Source organism: Glycine max, chromosome 17 (genome assembly GCF_000004515.6).
Source record: "Glycine max cultivar Williams 82 chromosome 17, Glycine_max_v4.0, whole genome shotgun sequence".
In the NCBI taxonomy this organism is placed as follows: Eukaryota; Viridiplantae; Streptophyta; class Magnoliopsida; order Fabales; family Fabaceae; genus Glycine; species Glycine max.
Genome location: NC_038253.2, coordinates 14,810,396 through 14,837,931, shown reverse-complemented (window position 1 = coordinate 14,837,931; position 27,536 = coordinate 14,810,396). Strand labels below are relative to the sequence as shown.

Sequence of the window (27,536 nt, the reverse complement as noted above, 5' to 3'; positions counted from 1 at the left end):
GTGGAACGTGCTAGTCTCGCGATGCCACCTCTCGACGAAGGCGGATATCAGTCCAGGATCAATGGTGATAACAGAACACCTGATCAGTGGACTCAATCCGGTGCCAGCAATCAACCCTTCGATCTCAGGCGCTGGTCTCCCAATTTTATCTACTTTTCTACCGTGGGAGACCAACTTCAGATCGGGTCGTTCCTAAATTGAATAACAATTTACAATAACGTGTATATAAAAAACAATCCAACTACAAATAATTTTTATGTAATTAGTCAACATTAAAAACTACGTACCCGTCCACTCCAGATGCTATGTGCAACATGCTCAGCAAAATCGGTCAAAATCGATGGGTCGCATGGTCCACCGGGGAAACCCTCATCTACAGCAGGTGACCCCAAGCTCCCATCAGTAGCCACTCCCTCTGTCTAAACAGCATCGACGGCGCCTGTCATCTCTGGGGTGGCATCAGACACATGAGGAACATCCTTATGCAACTGAGGCACATCCTCAGGTCTCTCTGTCACGTCCTCACACAGACGAACCCGTTGCCTACGTGTTGAAGCAGTAGGTTTGCGACGCAGAGGAACATCAGCCTCATGCGTATCCTCACTAATGCCTCTACCTCTACTAGCCCCTAACGCGCGACCTAAACCTTGTGTTCTAACCATGATCTGAAATCATGAAGAACATTTATTTTTTTCGGTCAAATTAAATATTCAAATAATTGGTAACAAAGGTTTGTCATTACAAATGAAGTAACTCTGCTTAGGTGCTTAAATGAATTAGGTGCTTAAATGAGTCTCATCAAAATGCTTACATTGTTACATTTTATTGATAACTTATTTATTAAGTTATAATTATCTTTATTTATGAATTAATTAAAATTAAAAATTAATAAATTTTTCAGACTATTATTATGTGAAATATTTATGATAAAAAAAAATAATAATTCAACTATATTTTATTTAAAATGATGGTTATTATTATGCTAAAATCACATACTTACTTCCTAATGCATATATAAATCACACCAAATATAATTTCAATTTAGACATCCTAATGCATATATAAATCACACCAAATATAATTTCATTTTACATACAAACGCAATTTTTAATAGCAACTAAATAGCACAAACTACCTAATAGTATGAACAAATTCAGGTATAATCTAAAAAAAAGCAAAAAAATCAAAATACACAGCAAAACATGATCCGCGGAAGAATGTCCGCAGGATCTTCTGCGAGAATAAAAAGTAGCCTGCGGAAGAAGCTTCAGCAGGTTCTTTCGCGACAACAAAATGTAGCCTGCGGAAGAAGGTTCTGCAGGATCTTCTGCGGGTCCGCGGAAGACAAGGTTCTTCCGCTGGATGACGCGAAAGATCTTGCAGAACCTTCTTCCGTTGGATCACGCGGAAGATCCTTCAGAAGCTTCTTCCGCAGGAATCCGCAGAAGAACCTTCCACACTTCTTCCACGGGAGTTCCAGAAGCCCCTTTCCTACGCGCAGAAGAAGGTTCTTCTCGTGGAAGAACCTTCGTCTTCAACCTCCAGCCATTAATGTCGTCTATCCTAAGGTTCCTACAGCCATTTACACCATTCACGCTATTGAAACAGTTACGAGGAGGTTAGAAGACTAACCTTGATGGCAGAGAACACGAACAACAACTTCAATGGAGGATGTGAACTTCAATGGAGGACATGAACAACAGCTTCTTCTCCAAATTTCAAATTCAGAACGAAATGAGGGCGAGGAGGAAGAAGCTCAATGAGGGCGAGGAGGAAGAACAAGCACAAATGGAGATTGTTGGGTGCACGGGGAAGAAACAAGCGCGGAAGCAAGGTGAAGAAGAAAGCTATCACGGAAGAACAAGCTTTTTTTTTATTACGTTACTTTTATTTTTTAAACGGAAGGTATTTTCGGTACTTCATTGAATTGCTGGATGCACCAGCAATTTTACTAGGTGCCCTTAGCAACAGCCAAGTCTAACATGCAAACAATTTTCTGCATCATACCACTGTACAACATTAGACTTTGATATTTCATGGTGTTTGCTAATAAGGTAACGTGGGCAAAGACACATTAACATTAGTTTGATTTTCCCACATTCTCGCTCCCTGTTCACTAAAAATATATCGTAAGTTGAGACCCAGCACAACAAAAACAATAAACACATTAAAACAAAGGCTGCGAGTCAGTGTAATATCTTTTATATTTTTTTTACTGTAAAATCCTTTACATTTTATTATAATATTAATATATATATATATATATATATATATATATATATATATATATATATGCACTTCTGAAAAAGTTTGGGGGGCAATGGCTCCCCCCTTCCCTTCTAAGATCCGTCTCTGGTCCCAAGTCTGCTTATTAGTTATTACAAATAATCTCTTGTTATATTGATTTTTAGTGTTTTCATTATACAGAGAAATTTTTTTCCAAAAAAAAAAGGAAAATGGAACATATGACTTTAAAGTTTTTTCTTGAGGGTGACTTTAAAGTTAGATATGTCAAAAAGTCTATATATACATTATTACATAAGATTGTATATGATAATGTAGGATGAGATTTCTTTGGTTCGGTTTATTACAATGAGACATAAGATGTATATTGACTAATATTAAAGGTTTTGATTGTAAATGAACAAAATTTATAGATGAATAAACAAAATATTATTAATTCTATTCAAGAGCTGAAGTAACACAAATTAAAAAAAATATTTGCATATAAAATCAAATGGTATTATAATTTAGGAACTTTAGAAAATATTGAATATATTTTTCGGTTATTTGAAATAAAAAAATATGTCAACACACAATGTCCAATTGCATTTATTTAATTATACTAGTATTTAGAGAGTAAGATTCATACTTGAACCTAATAGTTATAGATAAACAATGCATGGAATATACTTTTAATTTGTTAAGGATATATTGATGAATTATTTACAAACAAAACATAAATATATTTTTACTACAATATATGTTTAAATCTCATATTAAATTGTTTTAAAATTTTGTAATTCATTATAACATCATTTTTAACAATTTTGATAAAATAAAAAACAAATATACGTTTTAAGATAAGCATTCAAGTTATTCTAAGAATAATTTTAAGAGAATTATTCTCTATTTTTATTTTCATTTTCTTTAAATCCAACTATTCTAACAACTATTATATATAAAAAATAAAACTATTCCAACTACTAAGTCTAAGAGTAAGCGTAAACCTTCCTTAAAAAAAATCTAAGAGTAAACCTTAAATTTTTTATTACAATTATTTAAAATTAATTTTCTATCATATGTAGCTAATACATTATTTTATGGAAAAAATATAAAATATATCATTTCATAAATTGAATTCTTTTACCCATAGTCATAGAATATTCCACTATCGAACCCCATTTATTTCCCTATCCCTGTTTTCTTTCATCTTCTTCTTGTGCCCGTTTCTTTTGTCCTTCTTCACCAACAAGTACCGCACACAGGGTAAGTAAATCTTTTAATCTCTGCTTGGAACCGTGCCTAATCAACTCAATCTCCAAGTTTCGACCTAGGACGCTCCAAAATTTCAAATTAGGGTTTAAACAAAAGCTTCCGCAAAACACTTCTGGGTTGGCATTACGAGTTTCTCGCATCAGAAATAACTAAGGTATTTTTATTTCACCTAATTCACCCCTTCTTCTTCTATATTTTTAACTGAACTTTTGGATTTCGCATCTTTCGTGTTTTCATAGTTCTGTTTGAAAAAGGAAGGGATTCGATATTTCGTTTAGGTTGATGTTTTGATATTTTCGTTTATTATTGTAAACAAAACTGCAAATTCGTTCTGCTACGACGACAACGTTGCGGCGTTTTGTCCTTAGTGTATTGGAATGGTATTATTGAGGCTTCGAATTTAAAACCCTTAAAATTTTAAAATAATAATAATTATTACTTCTTAAACCATCTGAAGTTTGTCCTATTCCATTAACCAGTGAAAGACTTGTACGTAGGAATTACATTGTTGAATTATTTGAGTACATTTTATAAACTATAGGTATTTTTGGTGTTTTGATATGCAAAAGAAAATGGTTTTGATAGAATGGTCGAGGACGGTTTGAAGAGGGAGGTGGTACGTACTCCTAGGTTGAGAATTATCAGAAAGAAATGGGGATTTTAAATACGAAAATTGTGATATGATTATTATTTGGTCTTTTATGTGTTCCATTTAGAGGGTTTTGGAAGCAACTACTATTTATTGTCTTTCTCGTGTAATTATTAATGTTTCTAATTTAGTTTTTGACCATTAAATGGTCGAGGAAGGTATTAAGAGGGCGGTGGTACCTGGTAGGTACCCTTTGGTTGTGAGAATTATGAGAAAGAAATACGGATTTTAATTACTGGATAATGTTTAATTTGAATCGTGATATGATTACTTGGTCTTTTATTTGTTCCATTTAGGGGTTTTGGAAGCAACTACTGTTTATTTGTCTTTCTCATGTTATTATTACTGTTTGTAATTTAGTTTTTAACCTTTAAATGGTCAAGGAAGGTATGAAGAGGGACGTGGTAGGTACCCTTAGGTTGAGAATTATGAGAAAGAACTGAGGATTTTAAATACCAAATTAATGTTTAATTTTGATGGTGACATAATTATTTGGCCTTTTATCTGTTCCATTTAGAGGGTTTTGGAAACAACTACTGTTTATTGTCTTTCTTGTGTTATTATTAATGTTTGTAATATAGTTTTTGACCATTATTTGAACTGTTCTTGATGTGCTGTTGGCTAGGCTGCGTGAATATGGGTGTCGAGGATCAAGACGAGAAAATTAATGTACAGTCTGTGATAGAGCAGCTCTCTCAGGCATTTCTTGAATTGAAAGCTCAGAAGGGGGAGACTGAGAATAAGATTCAGTGGGTTGAAATTAAGCAACATTTCCATGACCTTGAGACAGAATTGAATAAGAAACTTGAAGAGCTGGAAGCTAAGGAGAGGCAGTACGAAGCAAAACAATTAGAAGTGGATACACTACTTGCAGAAAGGAAGGCTGTGGTTGCTTCAAAAGAGCAAGACCTCTTAGATCGGTTGCAGGAGCTTAAAGATGCTGCTGTAGCTTCCATTGTAGAGGCTCATGCAAATCACTGGAATGCCACTCTGGAGTCTGTGTATGATGGGAAGAACAAAGATCACAAGGTAAGCAGCTCTCTTGGCGATACAAATTCCTCAGAGGACGATTTTCCTCATAAGTCAGGCGAAAAGTCTAAAGGTGTGGCTGTTGAGGGCAGGCCACATCCAGAACTGACACAATTTTGTGAGCAAATGGATGCAAAAGGTCTTCTGAATTATATTATGGAGAATAAAAAAAAACTGTCTGTTAATTGTGAAGAAATTTCTGTAGCATTACAAAGTGCAACTAATCCAGCACGTTTGGTGCTGGATTTACTGGAGGGGTTTTACCCCACCAGTGAAACTTCCCAACTAAAAGATAAATCTGGTGCTGCCCTACAGGGCATGCGCAAATCCTGTATTATAATTTTGGAAGCCATGGCCACCTTATTGGCAAGGGCTGATCCAGGTGCAGATCACCTTCTGAACCCTCAAACCAAGCAGCAAGCCAAAGCAATTGCTGATGAGTGGAGGCCCAAGTTAGCTAGAGCAGATACTGATGCTGCCAATGGAAATTCATTGGAAGCAAAGGCATTCTTTCAGCTTATTTCAACTTTTAGGATTGCTTCAGAGTTTGATGAAGAAGAACTCTGCAAGCTTGTACTTGCAGTTGCTCAGCTTAGGCAGGCACCTGAGCTCTGCCGCTCTATTGGGTTAATTCACAAAATGCCAGGTTGGTGTTCTTTTAATAAACTGACCTGTGAAGTCTGCAATGAAGGATTGTCCTGTCAGATATCATCCATATGCTAGATAAGTAGTTTTCTTTAGGGGCAGTGTAGCTAGATTACTTGATAAAGAGTAGACATGTGTGACATATGATTTGCATGCCAATAGTTATTTTGATTATCAGATGTTGATTATTCTAGTCTTCACTATTTATGCAGTTGTTGTAGAATCATTAATCAATAATGGGAAACAAATAGCAGCTGTACATTTTATTCATGCCTTCCAGCTTCAAGAAAGCTTCCCCCCTGTGCCCCTTCTGAAGGCATACCTCAAGAATCGAAGGAGAAACTCACAAGTTAAGACTGGAAATGTGCGTGACATTGCTAGTGCAAAGGTATATGCTTTGTTGCTTGATCCCAATTCTAATTGAGTAATTGTCTTCATTATGGATTTCGCTTGTTCTGCATTGTTTGTAATTTCATATTTGCATTATTATTTATTTGCAGAATGATGCCAATGCGCAAGAGCTTTCCGCACTGAGAGCTGTAATTAAGTGTATTGAAGAATACAAGCTTGAATCTGAGTACCCTCCTGATACACTTCGGAAAAGGGTTCTTCAACTAGAGAAATCAAAAGGAGATCGAAAGAGAAGTGGAGGAGAATTTATTAAACGCCCTCAATCAAAGAGGCCAAGGCCGAATGAGAGACACTTTTCACTCCATTCATCTGGTAGTGCTGCTTCAGCTGTTATTTTGGGTAGGCAGGTTCCCCCTGTTAGGGCGCCATATGCAGCAAATCCTGATCGGTATCCCCATGCTGGCGCAATCCCATACAATTATCAAGTTCCTGGCCAATCTGTATACACTGCACCATCTAATGCTCCTCCTTCTAACTATGGTCGTTATATGGGTACTAGTACTAGTTTGCAATCCTCACACCAGCCATACATGTGAGTTTTTTTACATCAAATCATCAGTTGTAAGACTTGAGAACTATCATTAGTAGTATATGTTTGGTTTTCCATTGAGAATTTTAGATAGAGCCTCGTGTATGTTTGTCAGAAAGCAACTAGTTACTATTTGTTCGCGGCATGCTCAGGAATTTGTGTTAATGGAAAATCAAACTGTTTTTTGTTTTTGTTTTTGAGCTTCTTATGATGCCAAAGGGCAGGTGTCATTTTCATCCAATGGTATCTTGTGTTAAATCAAGTGCATATGACACGGTCATCTTGGGGGTAAAGTTTTGGAGAATTATATCTGGGTATGAAGATTTCCCAATCTAATGTCCATTGTATATTGATAAAAAATTGTTTTTTTATTAACTTACTTTTAGTTGGCCTTATAATTTCACATTAAATTTAAGAGTTTCAATATTTTTTTTAACTCTAACAGTGAAACTGTTTAAGAATTTAAAATGTGTCTAACATATCACATTATAATACTTTATATATTTATTTTTGTTTCAAAATAATAATTTATTTGTATTTTAATTTTGAAATAAAAAATATGTAAGAAAATAAAATATAGTTGTATTATTTCAAAATCATAATATTTTTTTCACAAAAAATATTAAAATATAGCAAACTTGTTTCAAATAATTTTTTATTACACGTTAAAAATTATAAGAAATACATAACATTATATAATTAAAATAAAATTTAATTTTCATCATTCTCACTTGAAACATTTCCAAATATTTTTCATCAAGGTTCAAGCCTGTTTGAAGGTGTAGATGTATTTGCTTTTGACTGTTATGTTTGATAGGCACAAGATGATGACTATTAGATATTTTAGTGAATGACATGTGTCATTTTCTAGATTATCATTAGAATAATAATATTAACATCATATATGTGATATTTGTCTTCAACAATCTTCAAAGTTTGACTTTGATATATTTTTCTCATTTCATCTTGTCATAGAGGATTGTCCAATAATCCTAGATGGATTAGTCTTTAAACTTGTCAGATTATCATATGATAATTTCAACAAAAAAAAAATCATAAGATGATAATGTCTTCAAATTATAGGTGTATATGGTCCTAAGACTATTCTAACGATACTGTATTTTTTTAGTTTGGTGAATTATCACTTTTTTTTTATCCTTAGAATAAATATATTACATATAACACTCTTATAACTAACTTTATTTATTAATTGAAATGTACGGTTGAATTGCCTTTTCCTTAATACGTTTTTTACTTTCAATATAATGAAAAAAATTATTACAATAGATTGCATTTTAAATCTAGTATGGTTATAAGAAACATAATATATAAGCTGATCCTTTTACCAGGATTTATAATAACTTTAAAATGTATTTGGCAGGACTTGAGTACTTGACAAAGCAATATTTTGAGATTCGTGGTATTCATTTAGCTATTTTTTTATATATAATTATTTTCTTATTAAAAAAATCTATAATGATTTGTATGATGTTATATGGTTATCAGATGTATTTTTATATTTTTTAAATATGTGATCAGCAGTTAAATTCTTAAATCCTTAGATGAATCTTTATATCTTAGATTAAAAGAATCTGAGCATTAAAAAGAATTATGATGAGATTTGTATTAAAACACCACTTGCCTTTAGTGAGTGACATAAATTCCTGTGTGTATATAGTATGTCACTTACGCTATTGGCAGGACAAATCCTTTAGCAAATTGTTGAATGAATGAACCTTCTAATATTTTGAGAGAATAAAAAAGTGAATGAACCTTAACTATGAATTGATATTAGGTGAGACATAATTATTTATTTAATGAAGATATAATAGTTAGATAGGTTAAAATATAGTATTTTCAGAATGAATAAAAGTTATATTCTTTTTCTCAATATTATCTTACTAAAATTAATAAAAGTGATATTATTTCAGAGTGAATAAACCTTGATTGTAATGAAGATGTTATACTATTTACTATTTACTATTTAGATAGGTTAAAATTACTCCTTAGCTTGAACTTATATGATTCTTTTCATGTAACTCTTTATGGTCAATTTTTAAGTTTTGTAATTAAATTATGTTAAGAACTCCCTAATTCATTCTTCTACTCTTATGATAATATTTTAAGCAAATACAAAACTATAATACTTTGAGGATACTTAATTGTTTTCCATCTTTAATAGGTACGCAACCAGTGCCCTAAACTTTGACACCTAACAAAATAATGCTGTCGATCTAGTTTAGCTTCGAAATCAAAAAAAGTTACAAGTTTTGGCTTGTTTGTTCGTGAATTCAGCTAGCACTAGCATAATAATTGTACTTCTTGACTTGATGCATACTCAACAACAAGGAGTCAACAAAAAGGAGTGGATTTCCACTTTTTTGAACGTCTGATGATGAACACTTCAATATAAAGCAAATTAGAGCTAGCAACCAAGCCACAAAATCAGATTTTGTTATTTATTTTTATTAAAAGAGTTTTGTTCCATTTTCATAAATATTAAAAACAATAAATTAATAATTTCAATTAATAGTTAGTGTAATAACTATACACTCATAATATTTTTTTAACATTGTAAATCAATTAAAAATTATCATTATATTTGATATAACTTTGGTTTAATGATAACATAATTATACTTTTTATTTCTCGTTTATTTTTACAAATTTTACACCCAATTTTTTGGCTAAATTTACTCTTAATTTTTGTGTTTATTAATAAAAAATAACTGTAATAAAATTCATAATTTTCTTAAAAAGTTAAGGACTAAATATATCAAATTAAAAGTTAAAAATAAAATTTATTAAAATTATTATATAATGATAACTTTTATAATAATTATTTTGAAAATTATATCTATCATACTTTTTAATTGATTAACTGTATAAATTTTTTACACTAATAATACATAAAAATTTAATTTTTATAATTGTTATTTTAAAAATCATATTTAAGGCAATTTAATTGATTAATAATATAAAAAAGTATTAATAAAAAATGAAAATTAAACTTTTTAATCTTTAACGGGAAATCCAAACAAATAAAAAACAAATAATCATTAATATTTTCTTTGGTGAAAACAAATAATCATTAAAATGGAGACAAGTAAACAAAGAACAAATAAATAAAATAAAATCAACCAAAAAAAGTAAAATCCTAAAATTAAAAATATATCTCATCACCCTACTTTTACACAGAACGCTGAATTCATTTCCCTCCTTTCTCCAATTAACAGACTCTCCACCATCCTTTCCTTTTTCTCTCTTTCTTTTGATCCGTTATCGCAGGAAGGAACAACCATAACTCGGATCCCGACTCGTTCTTCGAGCCCGAGTCACCAACTCATGGCGCGGGCACTCACGCACCACCTATCACTAATCCTAATCCTCATCGTCGCCGTCGCCGGCGACGCCAATCTCCTCCGAAACCGCCACCACGGCTCTCGCCCTGCCATGCTCCTTCCCCTGTACCTCTCCGCACCGAATTCCTCCACGTCAGCGCTCGATCCCCGTCGCCAGCTCACCGGATCCGAGTCTAAACGCCACCCTAACGCGCGCATGAGGCTCCACGACGATCTCCTCCTCAACGGGTAAAAACCTCTTACGTCGTCGTTTCACGCTCTTCCTTCATTTCTTCTTCGCCTTTTCAAATCAAATTCGGAAATTCAAGATTTGTGTGAATTGAATGGTTTTTTTAGGTATTACACGACGCGGCTTTGGATCGGGACTCCTCCGCAGATGTTTGCGCTCATTGTTGATACGGGGAGCACTGTTACGTATGTTCCGTGCTCCACATGCGAACAATGTGGCAGGCACCAGGTAACGATGCTTCATTCTGTTGTGTTTTTTTGTTGTTTTTTTGCGTTATGTAATAATGTTACGTATTTGAATGATGTGTGATTACCTTAACTCTGTTACTTAATTTGGATTCCTAAATGTGGATATGATGGTGACTTGTGATTATTGCGAAAATGTGTGCCTAGGGTGTTATAGGATAGTACATTTTGGCTTGTGGTCTAGGCTTTTGTTAAATATTGACGCCGTACCAGCCAGCATGTTCTTAGTAAGAGTAAAAATGGAAAGGTGTAAATTGGGGGAGTGAAGATTGATAGGATATTTGGATATGATAAAATAGGTTTTGATCTTCCATTTTCTATTTTTCCGTTTATAGAAAGCGCACCCTCAGAGTAGTAGATAGGGGTGGGGAATAAGCCAGCAACATATTTGGCTTTGAGCTTTTCTTGTCTGCCTTGGTATTTTTCTTACCTGAGTTATTCAGTTGGTTAAGATTAGGCCTTTGAAGACCTAGTTAGGCTAACATGATGGCATCTGTGTGTGTGTGTTATTTTTTTAATATGCTTGTTTTGTTTATGATGGATATATTTATCAATTTTATAAACATTACAATGATTTTGATTTGATGCCTATGCTTATTTGAGACCTTGAAGTTGTAGGCCTATTAACCTATTTGAAGGCTGTCATTTAATATCAGCCTTCAAATAGGATTTCAGAATAAAATAGGTTGTTATATTTTCATAAAAAGCTAATCCAGGCCTACAAATTACAAAGAGATGTAAAAAATAATGTTGTTTAAAACTTCTTGTATCTACGTGTCTGTAAGTCCATCCACTTTATCTCAAGTAGACTGGATTTCTGCAATTTTATGCTAACAGGATCCAAAGTTTCAGCCGGAATCTTCAAGCACCTATCAACCTGTCAAATGTACAATTGATTGCAACTGTGACAGTGACAGGATGCAGTGTGTGTATGAGAGACAATATGCTGAAATGAGTACAAGCAGTGGTGTTCTTGGTGAGGATCTCATATCCTTTGGAAATCAGAGTGAGCTTGCTCCGCAGCGTGCTGTTTTTGGCTGTGAAAATGTTGAGACTGGTGATCTTTATAGTCAGCATGCCGATGGCATCATGGGTTTGGGCCGCGGTGATCTTAGTATCATGGATCAACTTGTTGACAAAAATGTAATTAGTGATTCATTCTCACTATGCTATGGTGGAATGGATGTTGGTGGGGGTGCAATGGTTCTCGGTGGCATATCTCCCCCATCAGACATGGCTTTTGCATATTCAGATCCTGTTCGTAGGTGTGTTTCAAAACTTTTATCTTCTAGATATGAGATGTAATGCATTTTCTTAACAAATGCATTTTATTAATCTCACACATTTACTCTAGTTTCGGGGTGGCGACAGTCCATATTACAATATTGATTTGAAGGAGATACACGTTGCTGGGAAGCGACTGCCTCTAAACGCAAATGTTTTTGATGGAAAACATGGGACTGTCTTGGATAGTGGTACAACTTATGCTTACCTACCAGAAGCAGCATTTCTTGCATTTAAAGATGCTGTAAGTTCTTTTGTAAATAATTTCATATGAAATTTTTGGAGTTGCATTTTTATAGTTTAACCCTTCGTTTTCTAATATTTGAGTCTTATGCTATCAGGCATGGAGCTATAAATTGTTCATTAGGCTAATATATATATATATATATATATATATATATATATATACACATACATACACTGAAATTTTAGGCAACAACAAATGGATTGGCCTAACTCAACTTGAAAAGCTAGCTTGAGGGGGGATGATTCCCCAGTCTTATAAAGAGTATTTTGGCTTAAGATTGTATAGGCTGATATCATATTAGAAGTGGACTAGGCCTAACTCAATGCCAAAAGTTCAAACTTCAAAGGGGGAGGATTATTCCAGTTTCATAAGGAGTTAAATAGGCCATGTTCCTAACCAATGTAAGGCATCTTAAAGAGTCTAAGTTATATGCACATACTGTAAGAATTATCATGAAAAGTTAAATGTTTTAATTTAGAGTAAACTTCAAAGGGGGAGGATTATTCCAGTTTCATAAGGAGTTAAATAGGCCATGTTCCTAACCAATGTAAGGCATCTTAAAAGAGTCTAAGTTATATGCACATACTGTAAGAATTATCATGAAAAGTTAAATGTTTTAATTTAGAGTAAATTACACTAACCACCCGAGGTTTGGTGTAATTACACAAACACCCCCTCTGCTTTTATAACCATTATAGACAGTCACCTCCCTTGTAGGGGGTGTTAGTACAACATATGAGGGAGTGTCAGTGTAATGTTTTCAAACATAAAGGGGGGTTAGTGTAGGAATAGAAAAAAAGTGGTGTTATGTGTAATTTGAGAAAAGCTCAGGAGGTACGAGTGTAATTTTCATACTTTTAATTGGGCATTTGAAGTATTTGATTTTGCTTTTATCAGTGAGCATCATTTAAAGTGTATTCTTTTTTTCAAGGCAAAGTTTTAGCGACAAATTGTATTTTATTGACTTGATGACTCTGATTATGTACTTATTTGGTTTGCAGATTGTGAAGGAACTTCAATCTCTCAAGAAAATCAGTGGTCCAGATCCAAATTATAATGATATATGTTTTTCTGGTGCTGGAATGTATGTCTGTTACATTATTTAAGAGTTCACATCACTCTTTAATTGCAGTTTAATTGACAGCTTGGGTTTACCTGCATTTCAGTGATGTCTCTCAACTCTCTAAAAGTTTTCCAGTGGTTGACATGGTATTTGAAAATGGTCAGAAGTACACACTGTCACCTGAAAACTACATGTTTCGGGTTAGTTATATTGGACCATTAGTATCTTTAGCTGAGTTTATAGGCTGGTGCAGTTGTTTATCAAATGTTACTGATTCCATAATCCCTACATTTCATGGGGCCATTCTTTATGAAGCATTCAAAAGTGCGAGGTGCATACTGTCTGGGAGTTTTTCAAAATGGAAATGACCAAACTACTCTGTTAGGAGGTAACTTATTTGATTTTGGGAACTTCATCCATTTCATGTTTTGTGCTTCATGTGAAATTAGAAATATTATTCCTCTCTAATTTTGTATTACATGGCTAGCTTCTGTGGTATAGGTTTCAGCAATTCTTTAGTGATCATTCCCTTGCCATTTTTGTTTGCATAGGTATCATTGTCCGAAACACTCTTGTAGTGTATGATCGTGAGCAGACAAAAATTGGTTTCTGGAAAACAAACTGTGCTGAGTTATGGGAAAGATTACAGATATCTGTTGCCCCACCACCATTACCTCCAAATTCTGGAGTAAGAAATTCAAGTGAAGCATTAGAGCCATCAGTTGCTCCATCTGTGTCACAGCATAATGCTCGGCCAGGTATTAAGAGCTGCTAGTCTTCAAATGTGTTTAAAAGTATATACGGAGATATCATGTGTTAACATGGGTCATATCAGAAGTTGTATATTTCATGACACATATTTCATCATTCTTTTTATGTCTCAGTAATTAGTGAAATTTCTTTTTATGCATATACTCATTGATGACTAATGTACTTTAATAAACTCAAATGCCCAGGTGAACTCAAAATTGTGCAAATAACAATGGTAATTTCCTTTAACATCAGTTATGTGGATATGAAGCCTCACATTAAAGAATTGGCTGGACTCTTTGCTCATGGGTTAAATGTTAATACTTCCCAGGTTAGAAAGTTATTACTACATTGCATGAATAATTGTTGCATAATTATATATTAAAGTTCAAATAACAATTTTAATCAAGTTAAAAAATGTTTGATAAAAATATACGTAAATAGCATGGCTAGCTCGGGTGATTAGCATAGGTTTGGGATTTTGGTAGCGGCTCTAAGTTTAAGGCTCTAATAATTTGTGGTGATAATTTACTCTGCTAGTTTGTTTTTTGTTACTCTATGATGGATGTTTGCAGGTTCACTTACTGAATTTTACGTCTACTGGAAATGATTCGCTCAGTAAATGGGCCATAACCCCAAAACCAGATTCTCATTACATTTCTAACACTACTGCAATGGTAAGTTGACATTTTTGCACCCCCATTTGCATGAAGACTGTCCATTTGATGGTGATTTCTATGCAGAATATAATTGCCCGGCTTGCTGAACATCGCATCCAACTTCCTGGCACCTTTGGAAATTATAAGTTGATTGATTGGAGTGTCGAGCCTCCATCAAAGTAAGTTTTTTTCTTGAAAGGGAAAAGGCCTTAAATTTGAATGCTATCTGTTCCATACCAACTGTATTTGTTGCTATCTTATGCTATGGTTGGTTTCATGTGTTAATTCAACATAACTCATGCTTTATATTGTGCATGTTTGATATTTTGCAAATACATAGCATTGATTCTAGATGCAACATATTGCTTTCTCAATTTGAAGATGCAGAAACAAATTTGTGTTTGGATTTTAGATAACCTGTAATCATGGCCCCCTACAGCCCTTTTACTTTTTTGTTGCCTTTCCATCTAATGATGTTTATTGTAATACATAGTTTAATTATGTTTTCTTGCCTGTGTATGTTTATGTTCTCATATTAGTTGAGACTATTAATTTAGTTTTAATCTTATTTTCTATAGCATTACATTTTTATTAGTTTGTGGAGCAAATTTACATGAGATAAATAAGCTTTGAAAGTTGTCGTGAAGTGGATTACTTCTATGTCCTCGTTTTATATAACACATTATTCAGTGGAAAGTCACCTACTGCTTAGTCTTTCAGCTTTTATTTATTTATGATTAGGGCTAGGCTTTATCTAAAGGTGGTAAGCTTTTTTTTGTCCTTTGACCTTTTTGAGAATGATGTCTTCTCTTCTGCCTTAGGTAGTTGTGGTATAGCCTTTATAAAATAGAATAGAATATCCTCTTCCCTTGGAAAGCTAACTTTAGGAATTCTCTCTCTCCCTCTCCGTTGCTATAGAATTTGCTGCTGTAGGCCTTACTGGTCTTTGATGATATGGTGCTCTGTTTTCTGCCTCATGCTATCATTGAAACGGCAGATGTGTATGAGGCACATAATTTGTAGAAATTCTTAGGGTATAATGAGTAATGAAGAATTCTTAGGTAGACATTCCATTTAATTGGTGTGTGCAAGGGCATTGTTTAGAGATAAATTTTGTAACACGATCCACACAACCTTGCATTTATAGATAAATTTTATAATATTGAACCGAATGCCCCTGGTAAGCAGTCTATAATGATGCAGGAATTGGTGGCAGCAACACTTCTTGGTCGTGAGTTTAGCTATTTTGATCACATTGCTTCTAGGATTGTCGATATTAGGAACGTTCTTAATTTGGAAAAAAAGACAGCAAAGCTCGCATTCATACAAGCCAGTGGATGTGGTTGTTCCAGAGCAAGAACTTCAGCCATTATGAGCTAAGGTCATGCTACTGCTTCTTTAATATCTTACTTGATAGTGTCAGTAGCATATTCAACTATTATCAAGAGAGCAATTTATGCAAACCATAGTCACTCAACTGATCAAGTTTTTTGTTTCAAAGAAATCAGGCTGTCACGATATCCAGTGATCATTGAACCCTGATAGAGGTACATAAAGATTTCTCTAGATATGTTATCTATCATCTGTAAGCGCAATTTTGTTTGTGAAATGTGAATATTGTAATATACAGGTGAATCAAAGGGTGGCAGCATTAGATTGAAATACAATTTCATATATTGTAATTTTTACATTTCATTTCAGTTGTGGCTTATTACCGCGTTATGTTCTTATTCTGTTTCGACGACTCTTTACAATAGGGAATAATGTCTGAGGAATTAATCAATCTACTTCGTTCCTTATTTTCCTCACAAGTTTCAAGTGAGAATAATGCTACATTGCCACTCATCTGCAAAGTGTATAGTTGGAGAATAAAACAGAATCGGCTATTTCAAGATAATCATCATTTCATTGTCTTGTACATATGTTGTAGATCTCTGTTTGTGACTGTCTGTCTACACTTGTCTTAGTAGCATCAACAGAAAAGCTCTGAAAAATCTCTATCATAGAATCAGTTTTGAAAAGTTTAATTCCTGTGTTTTTAAGGAAATAATGGTTTATTTCTTTTAAAAAATCTTAAGTGTGGTTATAAATAATTTCAATTCACAAAATTAATTGAAACATGCATTTAAGAATTAGTTGCATGCGTGTATTTAAGGTCTTTATAGCGTTTTTTGTCTAATATTTTTTGGTCTTAATTGTCTACTATCTTCCTTGGCCCGGAAGGTTTAATCACGTAAAATTTGATCCATTTTTCAAATAACTGTTTGGTAAGCAAAAATTTGGGTACTTAAAAGGGAAGAAAAACAAAAAAAAAATGGTCGGACTCATTGCATAAAAGTTATGTCTTCATTTTGAGAATAAAATAATAGAAATGATCACAACATACTCTTTTCTTTTTGGGAAATGATATTCCCCCTACCCCATTGCTAATGGCCCCTACCCACGTGGGTGAAATTTTGCAAGGGAATTTGATACACAGTATAACCAAGTAGAAATGATAAAAGAAGTAGCTATGTAATTGCCCTAGGAAAAGGGCTCAAAATCAAATCAAGTAATTTTGTTGCAAATAAAGAGTGGAAGATGCAGGTTTAAAGTCATGAACTCATCCAAGGGAAATCAAATATAGAGAAAGATCCAGCTTCCTAAAAGATACGGTGTAGTTGAGATGTGCAGCTAAGACCGTTTAAGTGGATTAGCTAGATCAACTACTTTTTGTACCCAAGTTTGTTGAAATGATGACAGTGATCTCCAATCTTGTTAATTACCTATTGGACATGATCCAACAATATTGCAAAGGTTAGTTAAAAAACACGACACGGATGAATATCAAAATGTTCAAGACATTGTAAAGGACTTGCAACACAAAAACAAAAACATAAATCCGTATTTTCTTTCATTCCTTACTTTCAAGCTTTTTACAACTTTATTTAGATCTTTATTATTTTTTTTACCATTACTATTTAATTTCAATGTTTGATGTAGTAGAATTCAGTTTATCTTCTCAACATACTTGATCGTATTTGGACTACCAATAAACTATTTATTTACAACTTGTTTTAGTTTCTTACCTTTATTTTCGGCCAAACATGAAAATCTTGTATCCTGAAGCAACTATTTTAGAAGAAAATATTTCTTCCATTAAATGGCCCATTGCAACACTCTACTTAACAAAACAGCTTTAAGCGGAACCAACAACCACCTTTATCGCGCTTTTTCAATTTTGCTCATTAGCTTCATCATTGTGAAGCAAACAATGCAAACCACCCAAAAAAAAGTGAATTATTGAACAACTGGTAATTGTGCCAGATACATGAGAACTAACACCCACCAGTTCACAAATTGATTACCATAAGAAAAGGAACTTTCTCATACACATGGTGTTCTATCTTAATACTCCACAGCAGTTGTCCAAGTACCTTGCACACTAGGGTGTTTGGTTACATGTCTTGTCCTCAATTTCACTACCTTCCTTCCCAATGCATTTCTTAGCCTGGTTGCATGCAAAAGTATGTCTTCTGGGTCCATATTCTTCACACATATCACTCGCTGATTCTTGTTCTCTGCATTTCATAGGAGAGTTATCAATCACGACAACAAAAACCTATTCCCACTAGGTGGGATCAGGCTACATAAATCAAATGACACCATAAGGTGAGTCACCATATTGGATCTTCCACACACACCCAAACCACCTAAGAAGAGATTGTACTATCATTTTTTCAAGATAGATGCTATCCTAACTTTCTCTCCAATGCATTATTCCTTTCTAATCCTATCTTGCCTAGTGTGTCCACTCATCCATTGTAACTATAGAGAGGCATAGAGCTAAAATTTTCTTGTTTCTTTTTACCATCCAGCATTCAGTCCCATGCAACAGCATTGGAGAAAAAATTTAGTAACAACGCTACAAGTGAGCACAAGAATCTTACTGTAATAAGCCTTCAGATGTGGATGCTGACCACGAATGAGTTCAGTTACCACCTCTAATTGAGGATTCTTCTCCTTAAACGTTGGCAAATGAGACTCCATAAATGCCCTATCAAATATATAAAACTAAAGTGAGAATGCCCTGTTCAAAGCAGGAGAAAATATGAAAAAGATACTTGCTATTAATATTCTGGTTCCAAGCCTTCAATACTAGGTATAATGCAAGGCAATCAATACTAGGTATCATGAAATATAGTTGATTTAAAACTGTCTCTAACTAGATTTCTTTTTTCTGAAAGGCAAAAGGTAAAGTATAATAAAATAACAGCAGTAGCTCATAGAACAAGAAGTGCCATAACAGAAGCTACCAAGAGAAAGTTACAAAAACATGAAACATACATAGAGGAAAAAAACCCTCTATGCAGGATCACCAGGCCATACTAGTATATTTCCTTGTCAGCCTATATCAGTTTACTCGTATATTGCATAACAGTATTATAATCCTCCCCCACTACTGTATCAGCGCATAGCTAGAACCCCCCTTACAGTTAATTCCTTTCCAGATTACACCACAAAGTACCTCCTACAATATATTTGTTCTCCCTATCGGCTATTTATCAGCCAACCTCATCATCATCATCAGATCTGCTTTATTGCTCCCATTGTTAAAAGATTATGATTGGCATGAAGTCACAACCAATAAGGCACAAAAAACAAAAAACAAAGAAACAAAGATGTCTATAAAAGCACCATACAAGCAAGAAAAAAAAATTGTAATTCATAAATTTTCCCCATCTGAAGAGAAAACGATAATGCTCAACATAAAGCTCAGTTATTAATTGTGTTTGGTTTACTGGTTTCATGACTTTCAAAGCATGACAACGGAGAAGTATGCCTCTAGCAGGATTGAACTCAACGAATGTTTGAAGGGTTCTAACGCCAAAATAAACATACCCTACATGATTGTCTAGGTTTCCAGACTTAAATTTTACTAGTAAGCAAAATCAAAGAACAAAGATTAAGCCTGCAGTTAAAGGAGAAAGATGATCAAAATAAGGCAACACAACATTCATTCCGAAGAACAACAATTTGATTAAAACCTTATTATTAGAAGATATGCAACTATGTAGTACTGTAAGTTTGTAACCAATCTCAATTGTTATGTCCTGGAACGAATATCATCGTATCCACTCATTAAATTAAATATCATCATATAAGAATAATGATGACCAGAACATTTATGAACTACTATTCCACTCCATTCTTTCAAAAGTTAACTCACAAATATGGCTTCAAAGATCGAATGCAAATTTGCAATGTTATAAACAAATAAAGAGCACTATAGTAATAATAGATACCCAAAAAACAAAAATAAAAACTTGATTGTTCCGAATGAATATGAAAATAAAATACATTAAAGAATGTATATGTACCTTATACCTCTGCTACTTCCGCCCCAGTTGCAATAACTGACAATCAGCTTGTTAAGTTGCCAAACCCCTCGCAAAGCCATCTAAACCCTTAAAAGAACATAAAAAGAAAGGGGTTTTAGACAAATAAAATAACCTAAAGCCATGTTTTTAATTAAAATTCTTGACAGAACATAACGCTGAGAACAGAGAAAATAAAATAAAAATTAAAAAAAGAGCAGCAAACACCAAAGCATTACTTGGCACAAAGAGGAAGAGAGTGAGTACGTCTTCGCAGCGGAGAGGGGTTTTCGATGGTTCTGTGTTGTTTTTGGAAGTGACTAGGGTCATTCTATTTTCTGAATTGGGCCAGTACGGAACCCGACCCGAAAGACCACATTCTATTTTCTGCATTCCTATTTTGCTTCTTACAACCCCTAAAAGACTTGATCTGACAGAAATACCCCTACCTCTCCCAACCAAGTTGACCCAAACAGAGCTACCGAAACAGCCCAACACCATTGTCGATGACCCTAAAGTAGGAAAAAGATGTTGATGGATTCCAGAACGAAAGAAAGTTGTAAAACTTGACCTTATCTTGAAAATGCCTTTCTCTTGGAATACACTTATTTTCTTTTATACTTCTTGAATAGCCTTTATGATATTTAAAAAATTAGCATATTCTAGAAAGGTCTTTTCTGGAATCATGTTTTTATACTTTTGAAAAGATCTTTTTGGAATCATGTATTTATAGTTCCGAAAAAGGTTTTTTTGAAATTATGTTTTTACACTTTCGAAAATATCGTTTCGAAAGTATAAAAAAATAAATGTGTAACAGTTTCTACCCTACACATATATGTACTAATAATAAAAGGAATAAGAATGTGGAATTAATTAAAAGTTTTAAAACACATTTAAATAAAAAGCATTTCAAAAAGGTAAATGGTTCATATTCACTTTTCTAACATCATAATAGAACTTGTGCCAATAAATAATAAAATTATCTCGGCTCAAAATAAGGCCGTCCAAAACTCCAAAGAATGAACTAAAGACTAAGCATGTAAAACAAAATGATAAAAACTACATGTCCAGAACTTCACGCAAATAATACAGAAACGCATGCCCTAATGTCACATTCTATCAGAGCATTCTGTTCTAGCATTCTCTAGCATGAGGTTATCCATAATCATCCACCTAAACATCTACCCCCACGAACACAAAATTCAAGATCATCACAAGATCCAAACACAAACACCACAGAGGGAGTGAGCTATCGCATTCCTAACTAAAATACGGATAAACAAATACATAAGCAAAATACATTATAAAAATATTTATCACATAACTCAACTTAATACAATTTATGCCACTTCGCCACTTTACCATTTAAAACTCATTTTTCAATCACCAATCACATTACACATGAATCACACACTCGATTCAAGGCGTAACAACACTCATCAATTTCATAATAAACAATTCACAGGTGTTATTCAACAATTATACTAAGACTCAGGTCTATATGCAATGTGGTATCATGTCAGTGAAAAACAACACCAGGACGCTTAGGAGTACATAACAAGATACGTCATACAATGGGTATCTCAAGTCACTCTCACTAAGTAACATCATAAGGTGACCAGTCAAGGTCACTTTGTTTTGTGAGAATACTTCAACCATATGGGATCGACATAGGCATAAAGGAACACTTAAATCGAGTGTATTTACCCCCAAGGCCTGAACTCTGAGAATCCGTTAGGGTCTCACCTTCTTGATTCAAGTCTAACTCCTAAAATAACTTTTGCGTGCAGACATTGTTCATGAATTATACAATACCCACGATGTCAAGTATTAACCACACACTTATTCACAACCATATCTCATGTCCACAATTTAACATTTCACAATCTATCATCACATGTTTACGTGTATCTCACAAGTTAACACATAATCATGTCAAAATCAAAGTAATCAAAATCATAGGTCAAAAACACAAAAACACCAAGAACACTCAATTATATCAACCAATTTGGATTAGGGCATCAATTGGCCCGTCAAACATAATAATCTCATAATTATAATTGTAAAAGAAAAATTAAAATACGATAAATATATCAAAATAAATCCCAATTAGATCCTTTACAGATCCCTATACATATTCATTTTAACCCCAATTGCGATAAACTCGTCACTTACCTCTAAGCGGGTTCACGTGTGTAGTCTGACAGCTATAACAACATCTCTAGCGGTTCCCTAAGATTCCTCAAGCTTTTCCTCTAATTACTCTACTAGAGTTTCCAAGCGTTAGAGACAAGGAGAATGGATTGAAGCTCTCATTTCACTGTCTCTGTGCGATGAAAATTTCTCTCTCCACATACATTATTTCACAAATCCCACAAATAGGGATGTGAAAATTTGAGTTCCAAATCTGGTCTTCACATTTCAAGACGATCCAATGGTTAACGAGTCCAGGATCATAGTTTTAGTGGAATAGGTTCAGGTGTATGCGGGAAAAAGTAAGCTAAGTGTGAGAGACATTTCTCTCACCTTAGACATTATTTCCAAAATCCCAGCGGTAGAAATGTGGGAAAAGGACATTCGAATCCGATGTTCAAATTTCATGATGATCCAATGGTTAACCAGTCAGAGATTGTAATTTTACTAAGACAGGTTTGAGTGTATGCGAGAAAATGAGAATTACGTGCGAGGTAAATTTCTCTCACCATAGACATTATTTCACAAATCCCAACGGTAGGGATGTTCGAAAATGAGTTCCTAATATGGTGTTGGAATTTCACGATGATCCAACAATTAACGAGTCTGGGATCATAGTTTTATTGGGAGATGTTTGAATGTATACGAAAAAAAGGAAAAGATTTGGACAGAGGAGGAAAAACGAATTTGAGAAGAAGAGAAAATGTAGAGATGTATCATAAATGTGAAAACTTACCTAATATAACTCTATTCTAGGTTATTTTTAGCCTATTGTTTACTTTATTTCCTTTTCTTTTATTATCTTATAAAAAATAATTCAATTTTACTGATGCAATCCTACCCCCCAAGGACATTGGATAGAAGACTCCAAGAAGATTGAGTCAGAGATGCAAGAGAAGGCGTTAGGGTTCTCATGAGCCTTAGAATAGATTTTGGGCCCATGGGCTAAGTATGAGCCCACTTATCTTTGTACATATTAGATTAAGGTTTCATTATTTTTTGGCATTGTATTTAGAGCTTCATAGTGTAGGGAGGGTACCTTGGTAATGTAGGATTTTTCAGCTCTTGTATTTTAGGACACATAGACTAATTTTTGTATTAGGGGTAGTTTTGTAATTTCACATGCATTAAGTGCACTATTTGATGTGTGTGTGTTGGGAGATAAATTTAATTGAATTGGGAGAAGCCCAATCCAATTAAATTTTGGACCATCTTAAGGGGGAGGTGAGCATTTGCTTGCTACACCCCATTGCCTCATCATATAGTCACACTTTGTGCATGTCCTTCATGTTTTATATGCCTCATGACACCTAAGCACACTTAGTGGATAATCTTGGACTTGATCTTGGATTAGTGGGTTGAACCATAGCTAAAATTCACTAATCATAATTAGTGAAATTTTGGCTCCACAAATTCAAATTCAAATTCAAATGAAATTTGAATAGAAATTTAAATTTTCCTCCAATTTTGTGTGACACTTAGGCTATAAATAGAGGCCTTGTATGTGCATTTTTTCAACTTTAATCATTTGAGAATTACACTTCAAAGTTCAAACCTCATTTGAGACATAAAATTTCATGCTCCTTCTCCCTCCACTCATCTTCTTCCATCTTCAAGTTCTTATCCATGGCTTCCTATGGTGGTGAGCTTGTTCTTGACTCATCTTCTCCTTGAAGTGACATCTCCAACCATCTTTCTTTCTTCTCCATTCTGCTGCCATTGAACTTCAAGAAGCAAAGGACTCCATTGATGAAGAAGATCCAAGGCCTACAAGTTCCACATGGAGCTACGTCATGTGGTATCAAGAGCATCTTCGTCTAGGTGATGTTCGTTTGCTTCCTCTATCTTTTTGTTCGGTCAATTCACTTTAATTCCTTGTTCTTCATCTTATTCTCCATGTATATCCTCCATTGTCTTATGGTTTGGTGATTTTTAGAGTAGATTCAAAAAAATAAATCGATTAAATCTTAGATCTACACTTGTTCTTGCATTTCTATGGTTCAAATTTTATAGATCTACTCTTGAATCATGTTTTTGTGTTGATTTTAGGTTCTATCATTTTTTAGTCATGATCTTCTTGTGCTGAACCTTTAGATCTAAATTTTCTTCCAAAATATTCATTAGAAAAAAAAACACAAAAATCCAAGTATAAATCACTTAATCCATGTTGTCTTAGAGTCATGTTTAGTCATAATAATTATCACATTATGTTCTAAGTTTGTGTTGAATTTTAATTTTGTTGATTGAATTCTAGATACATTTGTTCATGTATTCTTGTCATTCTTAGCCTATCTTTTGAATTTTGAATCTAATTCATGCATGCTATTTAGTTTATAACATGTTCTAAATAAATTCCTAGAAGTAGTCTTGTTGTTGAACTTTTTTTTTTTTTTGTTTTCTAAGTTTCCTACATGATGCCTATGAAGAAGTTGAGTTGTGACTGGATTTGTGAATCAAAATAAGTCTTAAGCTCTCTTGAATTGTGTTATTCAAGACAATTGAGCATAAGCAAACACAAATTGTAACTATCCAAGCCTTAAGCAACATAAACACTACTCTTGATTTCTAGGTTGAAATCGCTAGTACTGACAGCTTGAACGTACAAACTAGTAAAAATTACTGGGAATTGGTAACTACGAATTTTGAGCTGAAATTTTTACTGAATTTTCTAGACATCTGGACCAAAAAATAGAAAAAAATAATCAAGTGATTTGGATAAATGGAAAAAATAAGAAAAATCATACACGCTGGTAGGAAAATCAGTGTCCAGAAAAAAAAAAAGTGAAAGGGAAGTATGCTTGTTGTTTGGCTCAAAATTTGTTCTATAATTGATGTCTATTTTATACCAATCCTAATTATAAAATTTCAATTGAAAAATAGTGTAAAAATAAGTGCCAAAACTAGAGGTTTCTTGAGTTTTTTTTTCTACTCTACTATGGAGCCATTCTAGGTTTCTCTTTGAGTCCTAACTTGCTTTTATGTGCTTTTCATTGCTTTAATTGTTGAATAATCCTTGACAATTTGTCTTGTTAAAACTCTATTGTTTTAGCTTTCATTTCATTTTTTTGGTCTTTGGTTATTGCTTGTCTCTTTGTTTCCTTGTTTGTGAGTTTCCATATAGGGAATTGGAAAGGAAGATTGGTGTCATCCCTTGAAGAATTTGAGTCAAGAAGCAAAGGGCCAACCATCTTAAGAGCTATTGGACTAAGAAGTGTTGGACAAGTGATCTCAATAACTTAAGAGGGGGGTAAATTAAGTTAAAAAATTTCTCGTTTAATTGACTTCTAAATCCCTTTTTAAATCTATATGTTAAGAATATTGAAGATGAAGATGAAAATTATAACAAAATACTTCAAGGGTGCAAGATAAATAAAATATGCAAGATAAACTTCTTCTTGGATGAAACCATTTAAAAAGGCAATTTTAGCATCCATTTGATAGAGTTTAAAATCCATTATGGATGCAAAAGCCAATAACATTCTAATGGCTTCTAATCTGGCTATTGGAGCATAGGTTTCCTAATAATCTATTCCTTCTTCTTGATTATATCTTTTGACCACTAGCCTAGCCTTATTTTTAATTACTATTCCATGTTCGTCCAATTTGTTTCTGAATACCCATTTAGTTCCTATAACTGGATGATTATCAGGTTTGTCAACTAATTCCCAGACTTTATTTCTTTTAAATTGATTTAACTTTTCTTGCATAACAATAATCCAATGTTCATTAATTATGGCTTCATTTAAATTTTTAGATTCAATTAAAGGAACAAAAGCCATATTATTGCATGGATCTTTGAGAGAGTGTCGAGTTGTTACCCTTTTTGAGATGTCACCGATGATATTATCAAGAGGATGATATCTTGAAGTTCTCCACTCTCTTGGAAGATCTATATTTATTTTATTTTCATCAATTTGAAAGTCTTTTTCATTTCCATTTCCTTTGTCTTTGTGCCCTTTCTCATCAATGTGCATATCTTATAATGAATCTGTAATATCATCAAGTGTTTCCTTTCTTGGCCTTATAGGGTTAGTCTCATCAAAAGCAACATGGATAGATTCTTCAATAATCATAGTTCTTTTATTATAAATTCTAAAAGCTTTACTATTCAAGGAATAGCCAAGGAATATACCTTCACCAGAATTTGCATCAAACTTACCTAAGTTGTCTATTTCGTTGTTTAGCACAAAACACTTACATCCAAAAACATGAAGATGAGAAATATTTGGTTTTCTTCCTTTGTACAGTTCATATGGAGTTTTCTTCAAGATTGGTCTAATTAAAGCTTTATTCATTATATAACATGCAGTATTAACAACTTCAGCCCATAAATATTTAGGAAGATTTGTATCATTAAGCAAAGTTCAGGCTATTTCTTCTAAAGATCTATTTTTCCTCCCAACTACTCCATTTTGTTGAGGGGTTCTAAGTGCAGAAAAATTGTGTTCAATGTCATTTTCATCACAAAGTGATTCAAAATTCTTATTTTCAAATTCTCCTCCATGATCACTCTTAATAGATGCAATATTGAGATTTTTCTTGTTTTGAATTATTTTAGCAAGTTTCTTAAAAGCATGAAAAACATATCTTTTGTGAGTGAGAAATAATATCCATGTGAATCTTGAATAATCATAAACTATAACAAGAGTATAGTAATTTCCTCCAAAACTCATAGTTCTAGAGGGACCAAAAAGATCCATATGCAAAAGTTGTAAGGGTTGAGTTGTAGAAACAATATTCTTTGATTTGAAAGAAACCCTTACTTGTTTTCCTTTTTGACATGCATCACACAATCTATCTTTTTCAAATTTGATTTTTGGTAAACCAATTACTAAATCCTTAGAAATTAGTTTATTTAAATGTTCCATTTTTATATGAGCAATTCTTCTATGCCATAACCAAGAATCATCATCTTTACTAAGAAAACATTGAGCATAATTTGATGTTTTATCTAAATTTATCATGTATACATTATTAGTTCTATAGCCTATATGTTTTATATTTTTATCATGTTTATTTTCAATAACACAATTATGAGAGTCAAATGATACTAGAAAGTCTTTATCACATAATTGACTAACACTTAGTAGACTATGCTTAAGACCATCAACAAGTAAAACATTTTCGATGGAAGTAGATGGATTCGTACCTATTTTTCCAATTCCAAGAATTTTACCTTTGTTGTTGTCTCCATAAGTCACATGTCCACTTTTATTGGGAGATATATGAGTAAATTTTGATGCATCTCCCGTCACGTGTTTAGAGCATCCGCTATCAATGTACCAGCTTTTCTTCAAGAAATCCTTCATTCACATAATTATGTTTTTGACTTAGGTACCCAAATTTTCTTGGGTCCTTGATTGTTAGTTTTGATCAAAGATTCTTTT

The 27,536-nt window shown here is 33.5% G+C and overlaps 3 protein-coding genes across 4 annotated transcripts; 2 read left to right on the top strand and 1 right to left on the bottom strand.

Annotated features, from left to right (window-relative positions):
* Positions 1–3,386: 3,386 nt before the first annotated feature.
* LOC100817459 (FRIGIDA-like protein 3) lies at positions 3,387–6,950 on the top strand. Its single transcript, XM_006600863.4, has 4 exons — positions 3,387–3,652; positions 4,773–5,822; positions 6,034–6,209; positions 6,322–6,950. Exons 2-4 carry the CDS (start codon positions 4,784–4,786, stop codon positions 6,766–6,768), a joined length of 1,662 nt encoding a protein of 553 aa, XP_006600926.1. The 5' UTR covers positions 3,387–3,652; positions 4,773–4,783; the 3' UTR covers positions 6,769–6,950.
* A 2,992-nt stretch (positions 6,951–9,942) lies between these two features.
* LOC100816924 (aspartic proteinase 36) lies at positions 9,943–16,332 on the top strand. 2 transcript variants are annotated; one of them, XR_001385833.3, is made up of 13 exons: positions 9,943–10,350; positions 10,459–10,579; positions 11,434–11,861; positions 11,968–12,124; positions 13,129–13,211; positions 13,294–13,390; positions 13,506–13,578; positions 13,742–13,948; positions 14,147–14,271; positions 14,516–14,617; positions 14,684–14,778; positions 15,803–16,146; positions 16,230–16,332. XR_001385833.3 is itself a non-coding variant. In XM_003550940.5 (12 exons), the coding sequence occupies exons 1-12, from the start codon at positions 10,106–10,108 to the stop codon at positions 15,972–15,974; spliced, it is 1,905 nt and encodes a 634-aa protein (XP_003550988.1). In that variant the 5' UTR covers positions 9,943–10,105; the 3' UTR covers positions 15,975–16,332. The 2 variants fall into 2 exon arrangements, 1 of the variants encoding a protein (XP_003550988.1); XM_003550940.5 differs by having other exon boundaries at positions 15,803–16,332.
* Positions 16,333–17,776: 1,444 nt separating this feature from the next.
* Positions 17,777–20,545, bottom strand: LOC100778783 (54S ribosomal protein L51, mitochondrial). Its single transcript, XM_003549977.5, has 4 exons — positions 20,196–20,545; positions 19,960–20,046; positions 18,529–18,635; positions 17,777–18,159 (listed from the first exon to the last, which is right to left on the bottom strand). The coding sequence occupies exons 2-4, from the start codon at positions 20,037–20,039 to the stop codon at positions 17,987–17,989; spliced, it is 360 nt and encodes a 119-aa protein (XP_003550025.1). The 5' UTR covers positions 20,040–20,046; positions 20,196–20,545; the 3' UTR covers positions 17,777–17,986.
* Between the last annotated feature and the right edge of the window lie 6,991 nt (positions 20,546–27,536).

What these genes read in the sequence shown, in the direction of transcription:
- LOC100817459 (XM_006600863.4), top strand. Translation starts at nt 4,784, where the DNA reads ATGGGTGTCGAGGATCAAGACGAGAAAATTAATGTACAGTCTGTGATA. An exon ending in GTTAATTCACAAAATGCCAG is followed by an intron (nt 5,823 to 6,033) that starts GTTGGTGTTCTT and finishes CTATTTATGCAG; the next exon opens with TTGTTGTAGAATCATTAATC. An exon ending in GTGACATTGCTAGTGCAAAG is followed by an intron (nt 6,210 to 6,321) that starts GTATATGCTTTG and finishes ATTTATTTGCAG; the next exon opens with AATGATGCCAATGCGCAAGA.
- LOC100816924 (XM_003550940.5), top strand. Translation starts at nt 10,106, where the DNA reads ATGGCGCGGGCACTCACGCACCACCTATCACTAATCCTAATCCTCATC. An exon ending in AACAATGTGGCAGGCACCAG is followed by an intron (nt 10,580 to 11,433) that starts GTAACGATGCTT and finishes TTATGCTAACAG; the next exon opens with GATCCAAAGTTTCAGCCGGA. An exon ending in TGTTTTTCTGGTGCTGGAAT is followed by an intron (nt 13,212 to 13,293) that starts GTATGTCTGTTA and finishes CCTGCATTTCAG; the next exon opens with TGATGTCTCTCAACTCTCTA.
- LOC100778783 (XM_003549977.5), bottom strand. Translation starts at nt 20,039, where the DNA reads ATGGCTTTGCGAGGGGTTTGGCAACTTAACAAGCTGATTGTCAGTTAT. An exon ending in GGAAGTAGCAGAGGTATAAG is followed by an intron (nt 18,636 to 19,959) that starts GTACATATACAT and finishes TATATTTGATAG; the next exon opens with GGCATTTATGGAGTCTCATT. An exon ending in ACATCTGAAGGCTTATTACA is followed by an intron (nt 18,160 to 18,528) that starts GTAAGATTCTTG and finishes TATGAAATGCAG; the next exon opens with AGAACAAGAATCAGCGAGTG.